General features: G+C 41.9%; 1 protein-coding gene across 1 annotated transcript in view; it reads left to right on the top strand.

Annotated features, from left to right (window-relative positions):
* The window catches only part of TBXAS1 (thromboxane A synthase 1), a 245,327-nt gene that overhangs the window by 87,173 nt on the left and 137,834 nt on the right, over positions 1-20,320 (top strand). Inside the window, exon 5 of the mRNA XM_069087345.1 lies at positions 19,414-19,530. Coding sequence (XP_068943446.1) covers positions 19,414-19,530 — 117 coding nt within the window. The remainder of the gene's footprint in view (positions 1-19,413; positions 19,531-20,320) is intronic.

Genomic DNA, 20,320 nt, shown 5'->3' on the forward strand with positions numbered 1-20,320 from the left:
AGTATCATAAGCTGAGGTTTCTATAATTTAAAAAAATGGTCATGTAGTGTTGATCATTCTAAAGAAATTATGTTGGCTTCATACAATGCCTAGGACAATGTCCTACCCAAAACAAATGCTCAGCAAGTATCTGATGTCAATGGTGGTGACGATGGTGCTGTTTTAAAATTCTTTTATAATAAAAAAAAAACAAAATCTGAGATGCTTCATGCTATATATATTTTAAACTCATTTTAAAAATTCAAAAATATTTTTCCCGCCAAAATTTCATTCTCCCTACGAAATGTCTGGTCACCCAAAGTTACATCAGCAACCACACAAATTCACATTTGAAATTACTCACCACTAAGCTGCTTACACGTGTACACACACATACCTGTACATATTCATCCCCAGATATGGTTATCAGACGCCTGAGTATTAAAGGGTCAGCAAAGGTGGACAGAGAAGACAATTTCATAATGAAATCTTATTACCACAAAAATCATTACAAGAAACACACGTTTAGTAGTTGTGCATGGAATCATAGGACTAGAGTTGTAAAGAAACTTAGATCTTATCTAGTATAAAGCCCTGTTTTTACAGATACTGGATTTGGAAACAGGATGACTAGGTTTTGGACAAAGTCACCTCTCTGGCTTGGAGCTGCCTCATCTGTAGAGTGAAGGGGCTGACCCTTGAGGTCCCTCCCACCAGGGCACATCTAGGTACCTGCTATGAACATACACAGGGGACATACTTTCCTTGTCTGTTCCACTCCATCTTTCCACCTTCCTATCCCAACTCCCAATCCCCATCTTATCTTTCTGCCTAACTCATGCCACTAAAGGGAACTGGGAAGCCAGCATGAATCATAGGCACAAGGTTCCCTCAGTTTATGCTGAGACTTCTTGCATTGGTCTCTCAGATTAACCTTTTTGACCCTACCCATCATTCCTAGCTCCAATTCCTTTGTCTTCCCCTTAAAGAGCAGTCTGCATTAATTTGAAAATATTAACCAGTACACTAGAAAGTCCCCTCTTCCCCTCTTTAGTAATGGCCACCTTCTTCCTTGGACTCAGTGGGGGTCAACTGTTTGCCAGGTCAGCTCAGAGTAGTAGCAGCTACATTAAAGACTTTCTCCTTGCCATATCCCCGGACCCCTATTGTTCTTGGTATTTGTTTGGGGGCAGGATGTGGGGCTGAGATATCTTTGAAAGGCTCTAGAAAACACAATTGAATCATTTGTACAGCTGGCTTTCATTGGCCCAGTGAAGGAGGCTGGGGTGGCCTTAGTGCTATATTTGGTGTTACAAGCATCTGGATCCTTCAACTAGAATGGAGTAAATGTTAGTACCTGCTCAGCTGTGTGGGAGGAGACAGTGGAGGGAACATCGCTACTAGAAGATGGTAAAAAGGCATTCTTTAAAAAAAAACCATTTCCTAGGTTTATGGAAGAAAAATACAAATTGGACAACCCACCTGGGTACTCCTTTTAAAAGTTGTAAACACTCCAAACAGCATTATTGTACAGTTCAAGTCCCATTAAGGCAAATTCAAATTCAAATTCAAATTATTGGTAACCTCTATTCAGAAAATAGGAGATATGGGCTCCTTCTGTTCAGGGACTGTTCCATTCATTGTTTTGGAATCCAAATCAGTTTTTCTGGGTCTCAGTTACCTCATCTAAGAAAAGAAGGGGTAAGACTAGATTGCCCCTAGAGCCCTATGCAACCAGAAATATGTGATTTCATTATTTACCTCCCATAAACATTTACTTATTAGTTCTGGTTGAACAGCCCAGAACAAGTCAACTATCACTTCCTCCATGTGCACAGCCTTTGTAATGGCCCCCAACTGAATGTAAACTCCTTGAGGTCATGGACTGTTTCATTTTTTGCCTTTATAGACTCATCACAGGCACATAACATGACAGGCACTTAGTAAATTTTTATCTACTCATCTATTCATTCATTGGTTGTTGTTGAGTTGTTTTTCATTCATATCTGACTATGAACCCACCTGGGGTTTTCTTGGAAGAGATACTGCAGTATTTTACCATTTCCTTCTCTAGCTCATTTTACAGATGAGGAAACTGAGGCAAACAGGGGTAAGTGACTTGCCCAGGGTCACACAGCTACTAAGTGTCTGAGGCTGGATTTGAACTCAGGAAGAGGAGGATCCCGCATGCTATCCACTGACTGTACCACCTAGCCAAGCTTCTATGTTCAGTTGTCGACTTCATATCTACTGTCCCACCTAGCTGCCCCCTGTCTACATATAGTCATACCCAATTATCATCTGTTGTGCTTGTGTTTGGGCATAGAGCTGAGAGCTAGATTTTACCCCATGATATAAGACTAAAATATTCTTACATAATTAATAATAATAGCAGCAACTAACACTTATACAGTGCTTTAATGTTTGCAGAATTCCTGACACTTATTATCTCATTTCACCCTCACAACATTCCTAATTCTTCTAGGATAAATGTTGAATCTGGTCTCCTGCTTTACTAATGATCTATTTCACTGCCTTGCTTCAACCACAATAATAATTGCTAGCATTTATATAGCACTTAAGATTTCCAAAATGCTGCACATATTCAATCTCTTCTGATGCTCACAACAATCCTGGGAGGTAGATGCCATCATTATCCCCATTTTGCAGATGTGAAAACTGAATCTGAGCGGAGTTAAGTGATGCCCAGGGAACCACAAGGCTTCTTACTTTGAATCACAACACTTGGTATCTTACACACATTTCAATTCTTACTTTCACTTAGAAAAAATTAGTGAGAGCCCCCTTGTAAGGTATTACTATTTGCTGGCTCTAAATCTGTATCGTTAAAATACAAATATTAATGTCCCCTGGAAATTTGGACTCTGTCCCTAGTTCCTCCAACTCTGATAGGAGTGCTTTTTGCCTGATCTTGCTAAGGCTCAGACTTTCACAAAACCTCCCCTCAGTTCCCTCACCATGCCTGAGTGGGTACCCTCCCCATTCCTTTCCAGTTTCCTCTAATGCTTGGTCTTCTCCCATTACAATGTAAGTTCCATGAGGGCAGGGATTATATTTCTCTCCGTATTTCTATCCCAGCACTGAATACAGTCTGGCACATAGCAAAATGCTTACTAAATGCTCTATCCGTCCATCCATCTATCTATCTATCTATCTATCTATCTATCTATCTGTCTGTCTGTCTGTCTGTCTGTCTGTCTGTCTGTCTGGTAGCTTGACTGTACCAGCTGAATCAATTAAACTGATGGGCTTTCTCTGTGGTATTGGGCTGAACCAAGGAAGGTGCTAGCTACACTCACTTGTCAACAAGTATAATTGGGCAAAGGACACATACAAAAACAATACACCACTTTTGTCCATTTACCCCTGTGTCCCAGAACCCCTGGTCCCTGGGATATGCACTGACATATTGTAATTGGGGCATTAATCAACCAGCAAAGTGTGCAGAAGCAGGTTGGGACAACCTGAGGGTGACTGTAAATGTGAGTCTTTTATACAACAAGCACCATGAGTCAGCACAAATACATTAATTAGCAATGGCACCAGGGAATGACCCAAGAGGGAGCAACCATTACAAAAGTAGGTAAATAGAAAGGCCTGACATTGGAAAATTAAGGAAAATCAAGTACTGTAACCTCTATTCTGTAAATACTCCTAAGTATACAGAGCAGGGCAAATCAAATAATAATTCAAAGGCTCAAAACAAAGACTGCCTGCCAAAGATTAAACATAGTTCAAATTCATCTAGAATTTATTACGTGCCTACTGTGTTCCAGTTGTTATACTAGACCCCAAGGAGACCAAGACAAAAAAATTATGAAATAACTTCTATTTGTAGTGAGTATGCTCTGGTTTATAATGGCAGATAGTAATCCCTTTCTCAACCCTGAAACTTGGGTATCCTGAAGGGTTTAGAGGTTTAGGGATTTTCTTCCCTAATACCAAGGCTCAAGCCCTTATCTGCTGTGTTTTCCCCATTGTTAAGCACCTAGTGACTAGGCCTAGTTTCATTTGACACTAATTAGCGTATACCATGTTTCCCCGATAATAAGACACTATCTTATTATTTTTTTTTTTGAAAGAAAAACACCAGAGGGCTTATTTTCAGGGGAGGGCTTATGTTGTCCTGCCTCAGCTCTCCTCTGCGGCACTGCTCTCAATGGCGCCAGCAAGCAAATCACTGGGGAAGAACAGGATGACGCGCTCACTGCTGCAGCTCTGATTGGATGTAGCTCGGAGCACGGCGTGCATTTCACGGGGACTGGGGGGGGACGGTGCATACAGAGGGTACCGTAATATAGCGTGTAGCGCGGGGGATCACCTTCACTACAGTAGCAATCTCAATAGGGCTTATTTTCAGGGGAGGGCTTATTTTAGAGGAATCTTACACAGTAAGGGGAGGGCTTATTTTCGGGATAGGTCTTATTATCAGGGAAACACGGTACAAATTCATTTTGAAGTGAGAACAAATATGGAAACGGTAAGAACAAATGTAGAAACATTTTCCTCCCCACTGCCTTAGTCTTGAGGAGACAGGCTCTTAACTTGGCTCATTTCCTACATCACACTAGTCCAAGTATGTATCCCGATTCAGCATGACTTCTAGATAAGTCCTCATATCTCAGCGTCTGATGGCCTTCATCCAAAAAGCTCCTCAGAGCTTTGATGACGGTCTGATTGCAAAACCTGATTTAGAATCTAAATTCTGGGTTTCCACTGCCCTTTTTCTTGATGAGAAAGCAACAAGTCTATGTCCTTACAGCACGACCTCTCCCCAGACAACAAAGGAGAGAAAAAGGCCATCGCAAGGACTGAGGCAATCGGAAGATGGTGCCAGCCCGTATGACCCTCTGAATTGCTCCTCAGCCAATAAAAGAATCTCACGTCCCTTAAGTGACTGGCAGACCAGAACCAGTGACAGAACGTCTAGGCATACTCCAGTCTCTCCAAGGCATTTTTTCTTACACATTATCATGACTCCAAGGAGCAAGGTCCTCTAACCGTCCTCTCGGAAAGATACCATCTGAGGCACTCTTTGCATGTTCCAACCTCCATTATATATTCTGTGGGGACTATTTGAAGGATTGTAGACATGTACTTTGTTGGTGAACTGGAATAAAAGTTCCGGGGGGGGGGGTGGGTGTGGGATATTTAGAGCATAGAGTTCTAGCTGGAACAGACCCTAGAGATCATGTAATATGCCCTCTTCTTTTTACAGATGAGGGAACTGAGACCTGGAGAAGCTAGGTGACTTGCCTGCAGTCATACAGGCAGTAAAATGGTAAAGTCCATACTCAGAATCTAGTGTTCTTGCCACAGTTCCACATTCCTCTGTGTGAAGCATCCTTCCTAGTAATAATGTGCTTTTATCCAGTGCTTGTACAGCCCAGTGAAGTAGATGGTGCAAATATTAAAGGAAGTGTGATGGGATTTGGCATCAAAGGATTTGGGTTCATAGAACTTGAGAAGTGCAATTAGATAGGACCTTGGCATCCATCTACTATAAAATGATCCATGTCCCCAAAAAATGAACTTGAGTAGTGGCCATCCAGACTTTGCTTGAAAATCACCCACTATTTCCTCAGGCATCCCATTCCATTTTGGGGTGGCTTTGATTGTTAAGTAGCTTTTCCTGGAAGTCATATCTTTATTTCCTAATTTGCAATTTTCCACACTTAGTTCTGCCCTCTGGGACTAAACAGAACAAACTGTATTCTTTTTTCTGCATGACAGCCCTTCAAGTACTTGCAGACATCTATATCCTTCCCTTCTCCACGATAAGCACCTCCATTTCCTTAGGCTGATGTCCATGTGATATGGACTTGGGGCCCTTTGTCTTCTCTGGTTGTTATCTTCCTCTGGACACTCTCCACCATATAAATGTCCTTCCTAAAACAGGGTTCCCAGAACTGAATACAATACTTCAGATGTGGACACAACAAAGAGGAACTGTCACCTGCTTGGGGCACCCATCACCTCTCATCTGGACTGCTACAATGGCTGTCCGGCTCGTCTCCCTGTCTCAAGTCTCTTCCTATTCCAATCCATCCTCTACCAGCTGCCATGGTTCATTCATTCAGTCAATAAACACTTATTATATGTGCCAGGCAGGCACTGTGCTCAGAGCTGGGGATACAAAAAGAAACAAAAGACCATCCCTGCCCTCAAGAAGTTTACAGTCTAATGAGGGCCATAAAATGCAAGCAAATACATAAAAAGCAAGCTATAAGGAGTTGGGGAGGTGGCACGGTGAGTAAAGTGCAGGCCCCTGGAGTCAGGAGAACCTGGGTGGTTCGAATCCAGCCTCAGACACTTAATACACACACACACACACACACACACACACACACCCCTAGCTTTGTAACCTTGGGCAAGTTACTTAACTCCAATTGTCCTCCAAAAGGCAAAAAAAAAAAGCAAGCTATATGCATGATAAATATGAAATAATTAAAAGAGGGAAAGTTCTAGAATTAAGAGGGATTGGGGAAGGTTTCCTACTGGGGATTTAAAGGAAGTCAAGGAGGTTACTTGGCGTGGAAGAGGGAGAGCTTTCCAGGTATGGGGGACTGCAAGAGAAAATACTGGGAGGTGACTTTCCTAAAATGTTTTGTTGTTCGACCAATTTGGGGTTTCCTTGGCAAAGATATTAGAATGGTTTGCCACTTCCTTCTCTAGTGGATTAAGGCAAACAGAGGTTAAGTGACTTGCCCAAGATCACACAGCTAGTAAGTGTCTGAGGCCAGATTTGAACTCAGGTCTTCCTGACTCCATGCCCAGTGCTCTATCCACTGAGCTACCTAGCTGCCTCCCCTTCCTAAAATGTAGGTCTGGCTGTATCACCCCATGGCTCCCATCTTAATACCCATCTTAACATTTCAAATTCTTTATAACCTTGCCCCTTGCTATCTTCTAGACTTCTTATACCTGATTCCCCTCTATGTACTCTATGACTCCACCCTGCCAGGCTACTTCCTTGCAGTTCCTGAAGCACATTGTCCACCCTCCTATGCCTTAGGATTGTCTTTACCTGACCCCTGGAATGCTCTGCCCTTTAGCTTCCCTGGCTTTCTTCAAGACTCAGTTCAAATCCCACTTGGTGCAGGAAGACTTCCCCAGTCCCCAGTGGCTAATGCCATTCTTTCCCAGGTTCCCTTTCACCTACTCTGAATGTGTCTTGCATTACCTAGCTGTCAGCATGCTATCCGCCTCCCCTCCCCCATTGGAACATAAGCTCCCCGAGGGCAGGGAATGCTTGTTTTTTGCCTTCCTTTGCATACCCAAAGTTTAGCACAGGGCCAGATTATATTAAGTGCTTGTTGACTGACTGACTGGTTCTCCTGGGATGGTTAGTAACCTTCCTCCTCAGATATTACACAGCACTTAATTTTTAACTTTGCCATGTACTTAGGTAATACTGTATATTAAGCAATCTCTGCCTAGCAACCTTGTCCCTAGTAGATTCTATGCTTCTTGAGGGGAAGGGATGATATTTTATCTAATATTCTACCTCCCACCATTTCCTAGCACAAAGCTTTGTACATTTTACAATGCAATAATTGTTGCATCACATTGTTTGTGGCATTGTTATTGCTGTACCGACAGAGAAACAACATGGAATAGTGTAAAGAGAGCTAGGCCTGGAACCAGGCCCACTGCTGATACATGTTGGCTCTGAGACCCTGAGAGCATCACTTAATCTCACAGCGCTCTGGGTCAGTGGTGACAAGCCCAAATAGAAATGGGTCCATATGGGCCTGGTGGGTCTCATAGGGACTTAGAAAACCACATGTTAACATGATCTCTGTTTTATTGTATTTTTATTTTGTTAAGTATTTCCCAATTACATTTTAATTTGATTCAGGCTGGGAGTGTTGTGGGTCACTTGGCTGAGTATTTGTTACCTCTGCTCTAGGAAACTCTCTCAAACCATAAGTTGGAGAAAAGGTGCCAATTTGCATTGTTAAAGGGACTTTCCACATCTGGGAGTTCCCTATTCCAAAGAAATCACAGGTCCAGGGTCTATCCCTATGTAGTAAATACATTTCCCTATGTTTCCTATATTGACCCTCTAATTTACCTGTGAGTTTTAATTATAATTCTGGAGATTCAATTCAATGAAAACAAGCATTTTTAATCCCTCTACTATGTGCCATATATTGTGCCAGAAGCTGAGAATACAAAAACAGGTGTCTGTGCCCTCAGAGAGCTTATATTCTATTAAGGAAATGCAACGTGTATGTATATATGTACAACATGTACATAGTCATATTCTGGACTTACTCTTTTTTTTTTTTTAAAACAATCGGGGTTAAGTAACTTGCTCAAGGTTACACAGCCAGGTGTTTCTGGGTGGGTGCTAAGTGTCTGAGCCCGGATTCGATCCCCAGGTCATCCCGACACTGGAGCCGGTGCTCTTACTCACTGGGCTACCTGGCAGCCCCTGGACTTACTCTTTAACCCACATGTAATACAGATATGGATGCATGTAGTATAAGATTCCTGGCCTGAGAGTTGCATGGATAGATGGCTGAGATGGGATTGGAAAGCCTTATTCCACATCTCCAAAGGGAGATTGTGATTTCTACCTCTGTGGAGAGTCAGTGGAGGGCTATGGTTGTACTTTCAAAAGCCTAGATGAGGAGGAACAGGAAAGATCCAACCCAGCCTTGGCTGCTGTGATTATTCTTTCACTTTCCTATCTTGGAGAGGGATATTGAGTTAGAATTCCATCTAGCTACCATACCTCAATATGTCTAGGCTAAGGATATGGTATTCTGACTTTGAGTTCAGAAAAGTTTAGAAACTCAGAAATGCATAAAATATATGTATAGTATTGTATATTATCAACCCAAATTTTACAATAAGGTACTCTAAACACCCTACAAAAGAAAAAGAAAAATTCAGACTACTCTAGTAAGAAGGGAGAGCCAAAAACTTTACAGGGATTTTCCAGATTGCAGGGGCCCTAACCCCCAGATGTGGAAGAGATAACTGTAAAAACTACTTTCCATGGTTGCTGTAAAGGGGTGGTTAACACCAAATATCTTCTCATCAGCTTTTCTCCTTCCCACCAAACTGATCACACAAAAGACAATCACCAATACCTAGTCAACCTCTTTATCAAAGTAAGCAATAAACAGCAACTGGAGATTTTATGTAGGTTAGAGTTAGACAGGTGAATATAAGAGTAAATGTGGTCTTTTGTGGCAAGATAATATCTCAGTTCAACTAAGGAGAAAGAATGATGGGGCTGAATGGAGCATCTCCTCTTAGCAGTGCTTCAGGTGCTAGAAATCCAGAGACATGTTAGAAGCCAACTTCCCCAAATGCCTGGAGCTCTGGAGAGAAGTCCCACATTCAATTCAAAAGTTCTGGCTCACCTCTCTCTGGAATTCCTTTTGTCCCCTTTGTTGTTCAGTCCTTTCAGTCATGTCTGACTCTTCATGAGGTTTTTGTGGCAAAGCTATAGGAGTGGTTTGCCATTTCCTTCTCCAGCTCATTTTACAGATGGGGAAAGTAAGGCAAACTGGGTTAATTGACTTGCCCAGGGTCACACAGCTAGTAAGGGTCTGAGGCTGGATTTGAACTCAGGAAGATGCACCTTCCTGACTTCAGATTTGTCACTCTTTCTACTGCACCATCTAGCTACCCTCTTACCCCCCCACTAGGACTCTAAATTCCAAAAAGTCTCTTCCTTACTTATGCAGGCTCTTTCAGCCAATTAGGAATCCCTTCCTCCACCTATAAACACTCAAAGCCTCAGAGGTGTCCCTTAGGAAACCATCCCAGGCTGGGACAGGAGTGGGGTTTGTACATATACAAATAAATACAAAATATATGCCAAGTATGAAGTCATGGGCATGGACAAGTCATTTTATTTCCCCTAATACATAGCTCAGGAGACAATCCATTGCCCCAGACATTATCAATTCTAGGGACTAAAGCAGATCCCAAGCTCTTAGCTGGGTTTATTTTTTATATACATTTCTAACCATGCCAAACCATAGAGCCAGAGACCACTAGACCCTGAGGGAATAATTTCCTGAGACGTAATGTCAGTGACTTCTATTTACTATAGAGTCTCACTGGTGAGGGAAGTTGCCCAAGGTTGTTCCTTTCTCCGAAGCAAAAATATTGGCCTGAGCTTTCAAATAGCACATGTGTTGGATATATCTAATTCTCAAATCATTAATTAAAATAAATGAAATAGAACAGTAAAATGTGACTGGAACCCACTGTTTTCAAATTAAAAAAATAAAATCATTCCTAGGCACTTCATGGCAGATGATGAAATCAGAATCATTCATTCAGAGAACGCATTGGCTGATGGCCCAGTTTGCTCTCATTATCTCCTATATATCAAGAGATTAGCAAGGAAGGTCTGGTAGTGAGGTGTAATAGATCAATGGGGTTTCCAGTGAAGAGAGATGCTGGCTGAATATACCAAAAAATGCTATCTACACTAGCCATCTGAAACAGAGGAGTGATTCAAGGACCTCAATATTCCTCCCCCCCACCAAATATGACTCTTTTCCAATACTAGATAGACAATAAAGTCTTTGTATGCCTTTGGCTAAATTATCAAGCCTCTTGTCTAAGGAGCAAGACATTTGCTGTAAATATCAGGAGAGTTGGATTTCCCCTCAAATCCCATTTCATACCTCGCCCTTCTATTGCTTTATGGCCCTGTTGCTCAAGCTCTCTACAGAGTGTTGATTTGTCTTTTTTCCCATGATCCATGGAAAAAGTGAGCGATCCACGTAAAATTAAGAATAAACTATATGAAGGAGAATGAGACAGATGAAAATTGAAGAGCCAACATGCCAACAGCATCAATAATCATACACATTAGTCTCATAGAAAGAATGTTAGAGATGGAAGACAAAGCCAAGGCCCAGGCAGAAGTGGCCTGTTTAAGGTCTAATACATATCTGGAAGCCGGCTCAGAGATAGAGCCCAAGCCTTCTGATTCCTGAAATAGTATTCAAAGGGAAATCCTGACACAGCAGAGACCAAAGTTATACAGATGAAATGGACCCTGGGATAACTACCACTTGTGCAAAGATAGCTGCCGGGATCCCAGCGCTCATAGTCAGAGAGCTGGAAGGGACCTCACAAGCCATCTAGTACAGCCAACTGAGTTTAACAAATGTTTGCTTCCTTGGTGGTAGAGTGGGGTTAGGCGAGGGAGGATGAAAGGTACAAAAGAGAAACCAAATTACCTTTGGAGATAAGGAAAACTTTTTAAAAATCTCAAATTTAAAGGAAAAGTTCTATTTTTTGGATAAAATAATTAGGCTTACAATGTATTGGATTTGTACACATACACACAGCTATCTATCTAGCTACCTATCCATTCATATCTCATTAGAGTGCTAGGCCTGGAGTCAGGGAGACTTAAGTTCAAATCCTCACTCAGACACTAGTTTGTGACCCTAGGTAAGTCACTTACCTGTCTGCCTCAGCTTCCTTGTCTGTAAAATGGGTATAATAATAGCACTTCCCTTTCAGGATTGTCATGAGGATAAAATGAGATAATATTTGTAAAGCATTTCACTGAACCTTAAAGCGCTGTCTATATAAGTGCTAGTTTTTCTCACAATAGCCCAGTTTTCTCTTCCCCATTATAGACCCCAAAGCTTCCTCTTCCTCAAAACTCTCCAGTTTCTCTTGAGGAGAACCACCACTGTTACAATCACCCAAGTTCGAATCTGGGAGGTCATCCCCGAGTCTCCCTTCTCCCTTAACCCCTGTATCCAAATAAGTTGCCAAGTCTTGCCAACTCTATTTCTCAGTTTCTTTCTCATCTATCCCTTCTCTACACTCATGCAGCCACCACCCCAGGTAAGGGCCTCACCATCTGGATTATTTTACTAGCCTCCTTGTTGGTCTCCCTACTTACAGGCTTCCTCCTCTCCAATCCATCTGCTGCAAAAGGGGTCAAATAACCTCCCTAATAGATGTCTGCCATGTCAGCCTACTCAAGAAGCTTCAGCAGTTCCCTCTCTTTTTTTGTTTGGATTTTTTTTGGAGGCCCAAGTCAGGGTTAAGTGACTTGCCCAGGGTCACACGGTGTTTGAGTCTGGATTTGAACTCAGCTTCTCCTGACGCCAGGGCTGCTGCTCTATCCACTATACTACCTAACTGCCACAAGTTCCCTCTTAATTCCCAGATAAAATACAGTCTCTTTAGCTTAAATTTACAGTCCTTCACAGTTTGGCCCTGCCTACCTTCTCAAACATTTCACATTACTGTGCTACAGGGACTCACTCTGTTCTAGTCAAACTGTCTATATGATATTCCACTTTCCAACTCTTTTTCAAGGTTCAACTCTTATTTCCTTTACTGAGGGAAGTCTCTCCTTAATGCTCTGGTCCAAGTGTTTTATGAATAGATTTCAGTGTATATGTGAATTTGGATGGGGAAAAAATTCAATCTTTATTTTTGCTCAGCTCCAACTGATATTTCAATCAGTCAATAAACATTTATTGAGTAAGACACTGTGGGGGGGGGGGCCAGGTGGCGCAGTGAGTAAGAGCACCGGCCCCAGAGTCGGGATGACCTGGGATTGAATCCAGGCTCAGACACTTAGCACCCACCCAGAAATAACTGGCCGTGTAACCTTGAGCAAGTTACTTAACCCCAACTGCTTTAAAAAAAAAAATAAGACACTGTGCTAAAAGTTGGGGATACAAAAAGAGGCAAAAGACAGTCCCTGCCCTCAAGGAGCTTACAATCTAAAAGATTTAACTTATTAAGTAAATTTGGCTTCTTCAATGATTTAAAACATGATTCTGAGGACAGGCTTTGACAGTATGACAAAGGGGTCCATGACACACACCAAAAAAGATTAGGAGTCCCTGACCCTCAGGGCAGAGCCAAGATGGTGGAGTGAAGGCAGGGACTCCCCTGAGCTCTCCTCCAAAACCCTCTGAATACCTTTAAAAGAAGACTCTAAAGAAATTCTAGAGCAGCAGAGCCCATAAAAAGACAAAGTGAAACAAATTTCCAGCCCAAGACAACTTACAAGGTCGGCAGGAAAGGTCTGCTGCATCAAGCTGAGAGACAAGCACAGACCAGGCCCCAGAGAACCCAGAGTAGATCTTGGGGTGACTGAACTGCTGGTAGCTATGGCAGTTTCCGGACCTCTCAGTCCACAGACACCAGGGACAACTTAGAAGCTCAGTAGAAAGGCTCTGTCTTTCCAGGGTAGGAGTAGAGCAGTCTAGCTCAGGCTGGCCCCAGCAGGCCTTGGGAATGACTGAATCAGCAGCAGTGGTGGCTGCTTCCAGGGCTCCCAGCCCACAAATGGGTAATAGGGTTGAAACTGGTTAAATGGAGATTATAGGAATTTCTTTGCTAGCACTGAGGCAGGATTCTGTGTGATAGTAATGGCAATTAAAGATTCCCCTGTATTGGCTTGGTTTTCAAATTGATTGTATTAAAACCCAGAGTTTGTTAATCCCACCTGTGGGATGGGCTTGTTGATGTGAAAAGAAAGTCCTGAATTGGGAGGAGCTGGTGATGTAGATTTGGAGAGACAAGAGAGAGGCGGAAGATCTTTTTTTTTGGAAGCAGCACCTCGTGGAGGGAGAGAGAGGCTAAGAGAATTGCTGGTGGCTGCTTTGAATTGCCCTGGACTTTTGAGACCTGCCCCCTGAGCTGCCAAGGACTGAGGAGACATGGCTGTTTTGCTGGTACTTTGTCTGTCTGTTTTGATGTTATTTTGCCAGATTTGTCCACTGGTGAAAGACTGTCCTGTTGAAGAAGTCCTGGAACCTGGCATTTGGTTAAGAAGGCCTGCGACTGTCCTGCAGACAGAGAGTGAATACTGTCCACTGGTGAGGGACAGTACTGTTGTTGAGAGTGAATACTGTCCACTGGTGAGGGACAGTACTGTTGTTGCAGGGGTCTGGAGACTGTCCTGCAGACAGAGTGAATACTGTCCACTGGTGAGGGACAGTGCTGTTGTTGCAGGGGTCTGGGAGCCTTTCTGTTGGTTCGGAAGCCCTGAAGAAGGATTTTCTTGTTGTATGTTTACAGAAATCCTGGGAGAGGGCTTTGCTAATGTGTTCAGGGGTTCTAGGACTGTTCTACAGACAGAGGATAAATTCATGAAGGGACTGGCAATGTATCTTATGGCCTTGCTAAGCCTTGTCTCCCCAGGAACTAAGATTGCTGAGAACTTGCCTCGTGCCAAGATGAAGAAAAGACCTCCATTTGGGTATTAAGTGCTGTGTTTAAACTTGATGTAACTCTGGGGTAGATTCAATTGTGATCCAGGGGTGGGGAACTTTTGACCTTATTGTGCTCTGTGATTGACAAATGAAGGTACTTCACCTATGTTTGGAAACTAATCTCCATTTGAGAAGAGGGGCTTTGTGGTGGACTTAATTAAGGTATAGCCTAGGGGTGGAGAAGTATTTAGAACAGAGACTTTGTAATTGATTGAATGATTGGAAGGTCCTGGAGTGGGGTAGTACTTGGAGATTATTTAATCATACTTAGTAAATACTGTATTTTGAATGATGTCATGTTTTGATCTTCTCTGTTCTGGGTTTGTTACTGAATAAAATAGAGAGCACCTATGCTGGTATTTTGAACCTGGGAAGTTGCCTTCTTTTGGCATTACATTACATTCTGTTGCTTTGCCCACAATCAGATCTAGGTCCCAGTCCTGGATGGCAGTCCCAGGGTGAGGAGGAGCATGAGCATAGCAGAACTTGTGGCAGCAGTGGAGAGGGAAACTTCCTCACAATTTCAGGGTAGAAAAGAGTGCTTGTGGTCACAGACCAGAGCACAGGCCAGGAGAGAAGAAAACACCTCTCCTTAGATCATACCATTTGGAAAAACTGAAAACTTACAAGTACTTAGAAGTATCTCTGAAAGCAGCTTCACAAAACCCCTGAAGCTTAGGACAATGCACCCTCCACCCTGGAAGCAGAGCCCTACTTTAACAAACAGTTAAAAGTCAAGTAATAGACTGGGGAAATGAGCAAACAAAGGAAAAAATCTTTGCCTATAGAAAGTTATTACAGTGACAAGGAAGATCAAAACACACACTCTGAATATGATAGCAAAGTCAAAGCTCATACAATAAAAACTTCCAAGAAAAATATGAAATGGTCTCAGGACATAGAAGAACTCAAAAAGGATTTTGAAAGTAAGAGAGGTAAACGTAGAGGAAAAATTGGGAAGACAAATGAGAGTGATGCAAGAAAATCATGAGAAAAAAGTCAACAGCTTGCTGAAGGAGACACAGAAAAATACTGAAGAAAATAACACCTTAGGGGCAAGGTAGGTGGCACAGTGAGTAGAGTGCCAGGCCTGAAGTAAGGAGGACCTGAGTTCAAATCCGGCCTCAGACACTTAACACTTAACTAGCTGTGTGACTTTAGGCAAGTCACTTAACCCCAATTGCCTTGCCTTCCCCCAAAAGAAAGAAAGAAAGAAAGAAAGAGAGAGAGAGAGAGAGAAAGAAAGAAAGAAAATAATACCTTAAAAAACAAACTAGTCCAAATGGCAAAAGAGGTCCAAAAAGACATTGAGAAGAATGTCTTAAAAACCAGAAATGACCAAATGGAAAATAAGATCCAAAAATTCACTAAAGAAAATAATTCCTTAAAAATTAGAATGGAGGGGCAGCCAGGTAGCACAGCGAGTAAGAGCACCAGCTCCAGTGTCGGGATGACTTGGGGATCGAATACGGGCTCAGACACTTAGCACACACCCAGAAACACCTGGATGTGTAACTTTGAGCAAGTTACTTAACCCCAATTGCTTAGGGGCGGCCAGGTGGCTCAGAGAGTAAGACCACAGGCCCCAGTGTCGGGATGACCTGGGGATCAAATCCGGGCTCAGATACTTAGTACCACACCCAGAAATAACTGGCCATGTAACCTTGAGCAAGTTACTTAACCCTGATTGCTTAAAAAAAAATTAGAATGGAGTATATAGAAGATAATGACTTTATGTGAAACCAAGAAGCAATAAAACAAAGTCAAAAGAATGAAAAAAAAATAGAAGACAATGTGAAATATCTCATTGGAAAAACCACTGATCTAGAAAATAGATCCAGGAGAGATCGTTTAAAAATTATTGAGCTTTGAAAGTCATGATCAAAAAAAGAGCCTAGACATCATCTTTCAAGAAATTATTGGGGGGAAGAGGGGAGCGGGGCAGCTAAGTGGCGCAGTGAGTAGAGCACTGGCCCTGAAGTCAGGAGAACCTGAGTTCAAATACAACCTCAGAAACGTGACACTTAACTAGCTATGTGATCTTGGGCAAGTCACTTGGCCCCAATTGCCTTGCCTTCCCCTCTCCAAAAAAGAAAAAGAAATTATCAGGGGAAACTGCCCTGATATTCTAGAACCAGAGGGCAAAATAGGAATTGAAAGAATCCACCAAACACCTCCTGAATGAGATCCCCCAAAATGAAAACTTCCAGGAATATCATAACCAAATTCTTGAGTTTCCAGGTCAAGGAGAAAATACTGTAAGCAGCCAGAAAGAAACAATTCAAATATTGTGGAGCCACAGTCAAGATAACACAAAATTTAGTAGCTTCTACATTAAAGAATCAGAGGGCTTGGAATATGATATTCTGGAAGGCAAAGGAGCTAGGATTACAATCAAGAATCACCTATGCTGCGAAACTGAGTATTTTTTCTTCAGGAGAAAAAATGGATATTCAATGAGACAGAAGACTTTCAATTATTCTTGATGAAATGACCAGAGTTGAATAGAAAATTTGACTTTTAATACAACTCTAAAGAGAACATTAAAGAGGCAAACAAGAAAGGGAAAACCATAAGGGATTTAATAAAGTTAAAATATTTACATTCCCATATGGGAAGATATTTGTAATTCATGAGACCTTTCTCGTTATTAGGGTAGTTAGAAGGAATATATATGGACAGACAGCACAGGTAGGAGTTGAATATGAAGGAATGATATCTAAAAAATAAAATTAAGGTATGAGAGAGGAATGTACTGAGAGAAAGAGAAAGGGAAAGGTAGAATGGAGTAAATTATATCACAAAAAGAGGGAAGAAAAAGCTTTCACAATGGAGTGGAAGAGAGAAGAGGTAAAGGGGAGTGAGTGAACCTTACTCTCATTAGAATTGGCTCAAAGAGAGAATAAGATACACAGGTAATGGGGTATAGAAATCGATCTTACCCTACAACAAAGTAGAAAGGGAAGGGGAGAAGGGGGGATGGTGAGAGAAGGAGGTCAGATTGAGGGAAGGGGTGGTCAGAAGCAAAATACTTTTGAGGAGGGACAAGGTCAAGTGAGAGAGAATGGAATAAACAGGGGTAGGGGGAATAGGATGGAGAGAAATACAGTTAGCCATAGTAACTGTGAAAAAAATTTTTTGAAGCAAGTTTCTCTGATAAAGGCCTCATTTCTCTAAAAATATAAAGAATTGTATTAAATTTATAGAAATAAGAGTAATTTGATAAATGATCAAAAGATATAATCAATTTTCAGATGAAGTAATTAAAGCTGTATGAAATTATAGCCATATGAAAAAATATTCTAACTCACTATTGATTGGAGAAATGCAAATTAAAACAATTCTGAGGCACTATGTCATGCCTATTAGATTGACTAAAAGGACAGAAAAGGTAAATGACAAACATTGGAGGGGATTTGGAAAAAATGAGACATAAATATACTGCTCTATAGGAAATTTTGGAACAATGCCCAAAGGGCTATTAAACCCTTTGACGTAGCAATACCACTACTAGCACTGTATCCCAAAAGAGATTAAAAAAAAAAGGAAAAGGACCTAAATGTACAAAAATATTTACAGCAGCTCTTTTCTGGGGGCAAAGCATTAGAAATTGAGATGATGTCCATCAATTGGGGAATGGCTGAACGAGTTCTGGTATGTAATTATAATAGGTTGATCCAAAGTGAAATGTACTGGGTACAAAGTAACAGCAATATTGTAAGATGATCAGTAGTGAATGACTTAGCTATTCTCAGTAATACAATGATGCATGACAACTCTGAAGAGCTTAGGATGAAAAATGCTATCTATCCCCAGAGAAAGAACTGATGGTATCTGAATACAGATTGAAGCATACTTTTTTTTTTTACTTTCTTTTCCTTGAGGTTTTTTTTTGTCTGTTTTCTTTCACAACATGACTATTATGGATATGTTTTGCATGATTACACTTATATAACCCATCTGAAATTGCTTGCCTTCTCAATGAGGCAGGGTGGAGAGGGAGGAATGGAGATGGAACCCAGTTTTTAAAAGAAATGTTAAAAAAATGTTTTTACATGTAACTGGGGAAAAATTAAATACTAAATAAATACAAAAAAAAAAAGTCCCTGACCCTTGAGTGCTTTCTCCCTGCACACCTTAACCAGAATTTAAGCTCCTTAGAGCAAAAACAGCTTTTCCTTTTGTCATTGTATTCCCAGAGTTTAGCCACACTGCCTTACAGGTATTAATGTAGATACTTAAGGTTTAAGGAAGTGAATTACAGATGAAATTACTTTCCCGACGTCACACAAAATTGAAGCCAGAACTTAAAATTGGACTTCTCATTGGGGACTTTTTTCACTCCATCCAACTCTCCCCCTAATAATCCACAAAATATAATTACACCAAATATTTAGTCTTGAGTTTATGCTAGGCAGAAGAACTTAACAGTTAAAAGGAAAAGCTGGTATTATTGCTTACCTAAAGATAAACCATTGGACTGAAAAGTTCCTAACAACCCTACCTCCCCAACATCCCAGGGCAAGAGGACGGGTAGATCTGACTCTATCAGCCCAAAAACTCTGCCTTACTACCAGTAGCTAATGTTGCTTTCAGAAATGAACAAACTCATCTGGGTTGAATGGGAGAGGACAACTCTGAACAGCTTGTCAATAGTTGAAACTTACTAGACCCACTTCATCCACTAACACTGACCCTCCAACCCCAATCTGTTTCCACTCCTTATTGGATCCAGACACACTTGTCAATCCACTCTTGTACTGAGCTTGTAAATCCAAGGGAAGGGCAGTCCATTGCCCAAACTATGGAAGTTAAAAGCCAAGCTAAGGAGATATTTGCCCCGCTGGTCTCTAGCTTCAAAGGAGGCTCTCTCAATCAATCTTTTCTAAATGGAGTAATGCACTCCACAAAGGATTTATTTTCTGTGATCAAGGGCACACTGCAGCAGGGTTGGAATCAGAGCCAGCAGTGATCACCCCATTAGCCCTCACTCATGTATCTTGAGTCTCATTTACAGCAAGCCCTTAGATCATTCCTCTGTCTCTGCCCAAGTAGTCTACTAATTTGTGGATCATTGATGGGCTTTAGCCCTGACATTTATAATAAACTCATCTTGCAGCAAAGATAGACTGTCTTGGCTTTACTCAGAGCCCTTTTGCTTGTCCCTTTTGACCAGATGTCAGGGATGGAGACCAAGCCAGTTGCTGACAGCATCTTGTTTTTGAGGAACAAGAGATGGGAAGAGGTCAGAAGTGTGCTGACTCCTGCTTTTAGTCCAAAGAGGCTGGATGAGGTAAGACACAGAAAATGTAGCAGCAGCTACTGCCATGAGAAATAGGTAACTGCTGCCCAAAACTTCGTGGAAAATTCTATCCATCTTTCATTGACACAGCAAGTGGCAAATCACTTTGAGATGTCCAGCCCCAAGGCTTTGAAACATGTGACTAGAAACTGGGCCAGTGAATACTCTCCCACATACACACCAAGTACACAGAGGGGTTTGACAGAAACAAATCTGTGTCACAAGGTAGGAGATGGTGTTGTTCTAGACAATACCCACTCTACCTGGCCTTGATTCTCTCAGGTCTACCTGGATCACAAGGGATATGTGCAGGCATAAGTTGCTGAAGTTACTTAGCACACAGCAGGAATATTGCAAAGGCCTGTGGGTCCATTAATTGATTTACAACAATCAAGGGTATCCATGTTATATAGAAGATTACATATGCTGTATATATGTATATGTATGTATGTGTGTATACACACATTCCTAGGGGGGAGGCAGACAGAGAAAGGTGAGAGAGAGAGAAAGGAAGGGGTGGAGAGAGAGAAAAGGAGAGGGAGAGGGGAAGAGAAGGAGAGGGAGAGGGGAGAAGAGAGGGAAAGGGGGAGAGAAGGAGAGGGAGAGGGGGAAAGAGGGAGGGGGAAAGGAGGAGACAGGGGGAGAGAGAGAGAAAGGAAGGGGTGGAGAGAGAGAAAAGGAGAGGGAGAGGGGAAGAGAAGGAGAGGGAGAGGGGAGAAGAGAGGGAAAGGGGGAGAGAAGGAGAGGGAGAGGGGGAAAGAGGGAGGGGGAAAGGAGGAGA

Source organism: Petaurus breviceps, unplaced genomic scaffold (assembly GCF_028583685.1).
Source record: "Petaurus breviceps papuanus isolate PSGF00001 unplaced genomic scaffold, PetGlider_PUasm1.0 181, whole genome shotgun sequence".
NCBI classification, from domain to species: Eukaryota; Metazoa; Chordata; class Mammalia; order Diprotodontia; family Petauridae; genus Petaurus; species Petaurus breviceps.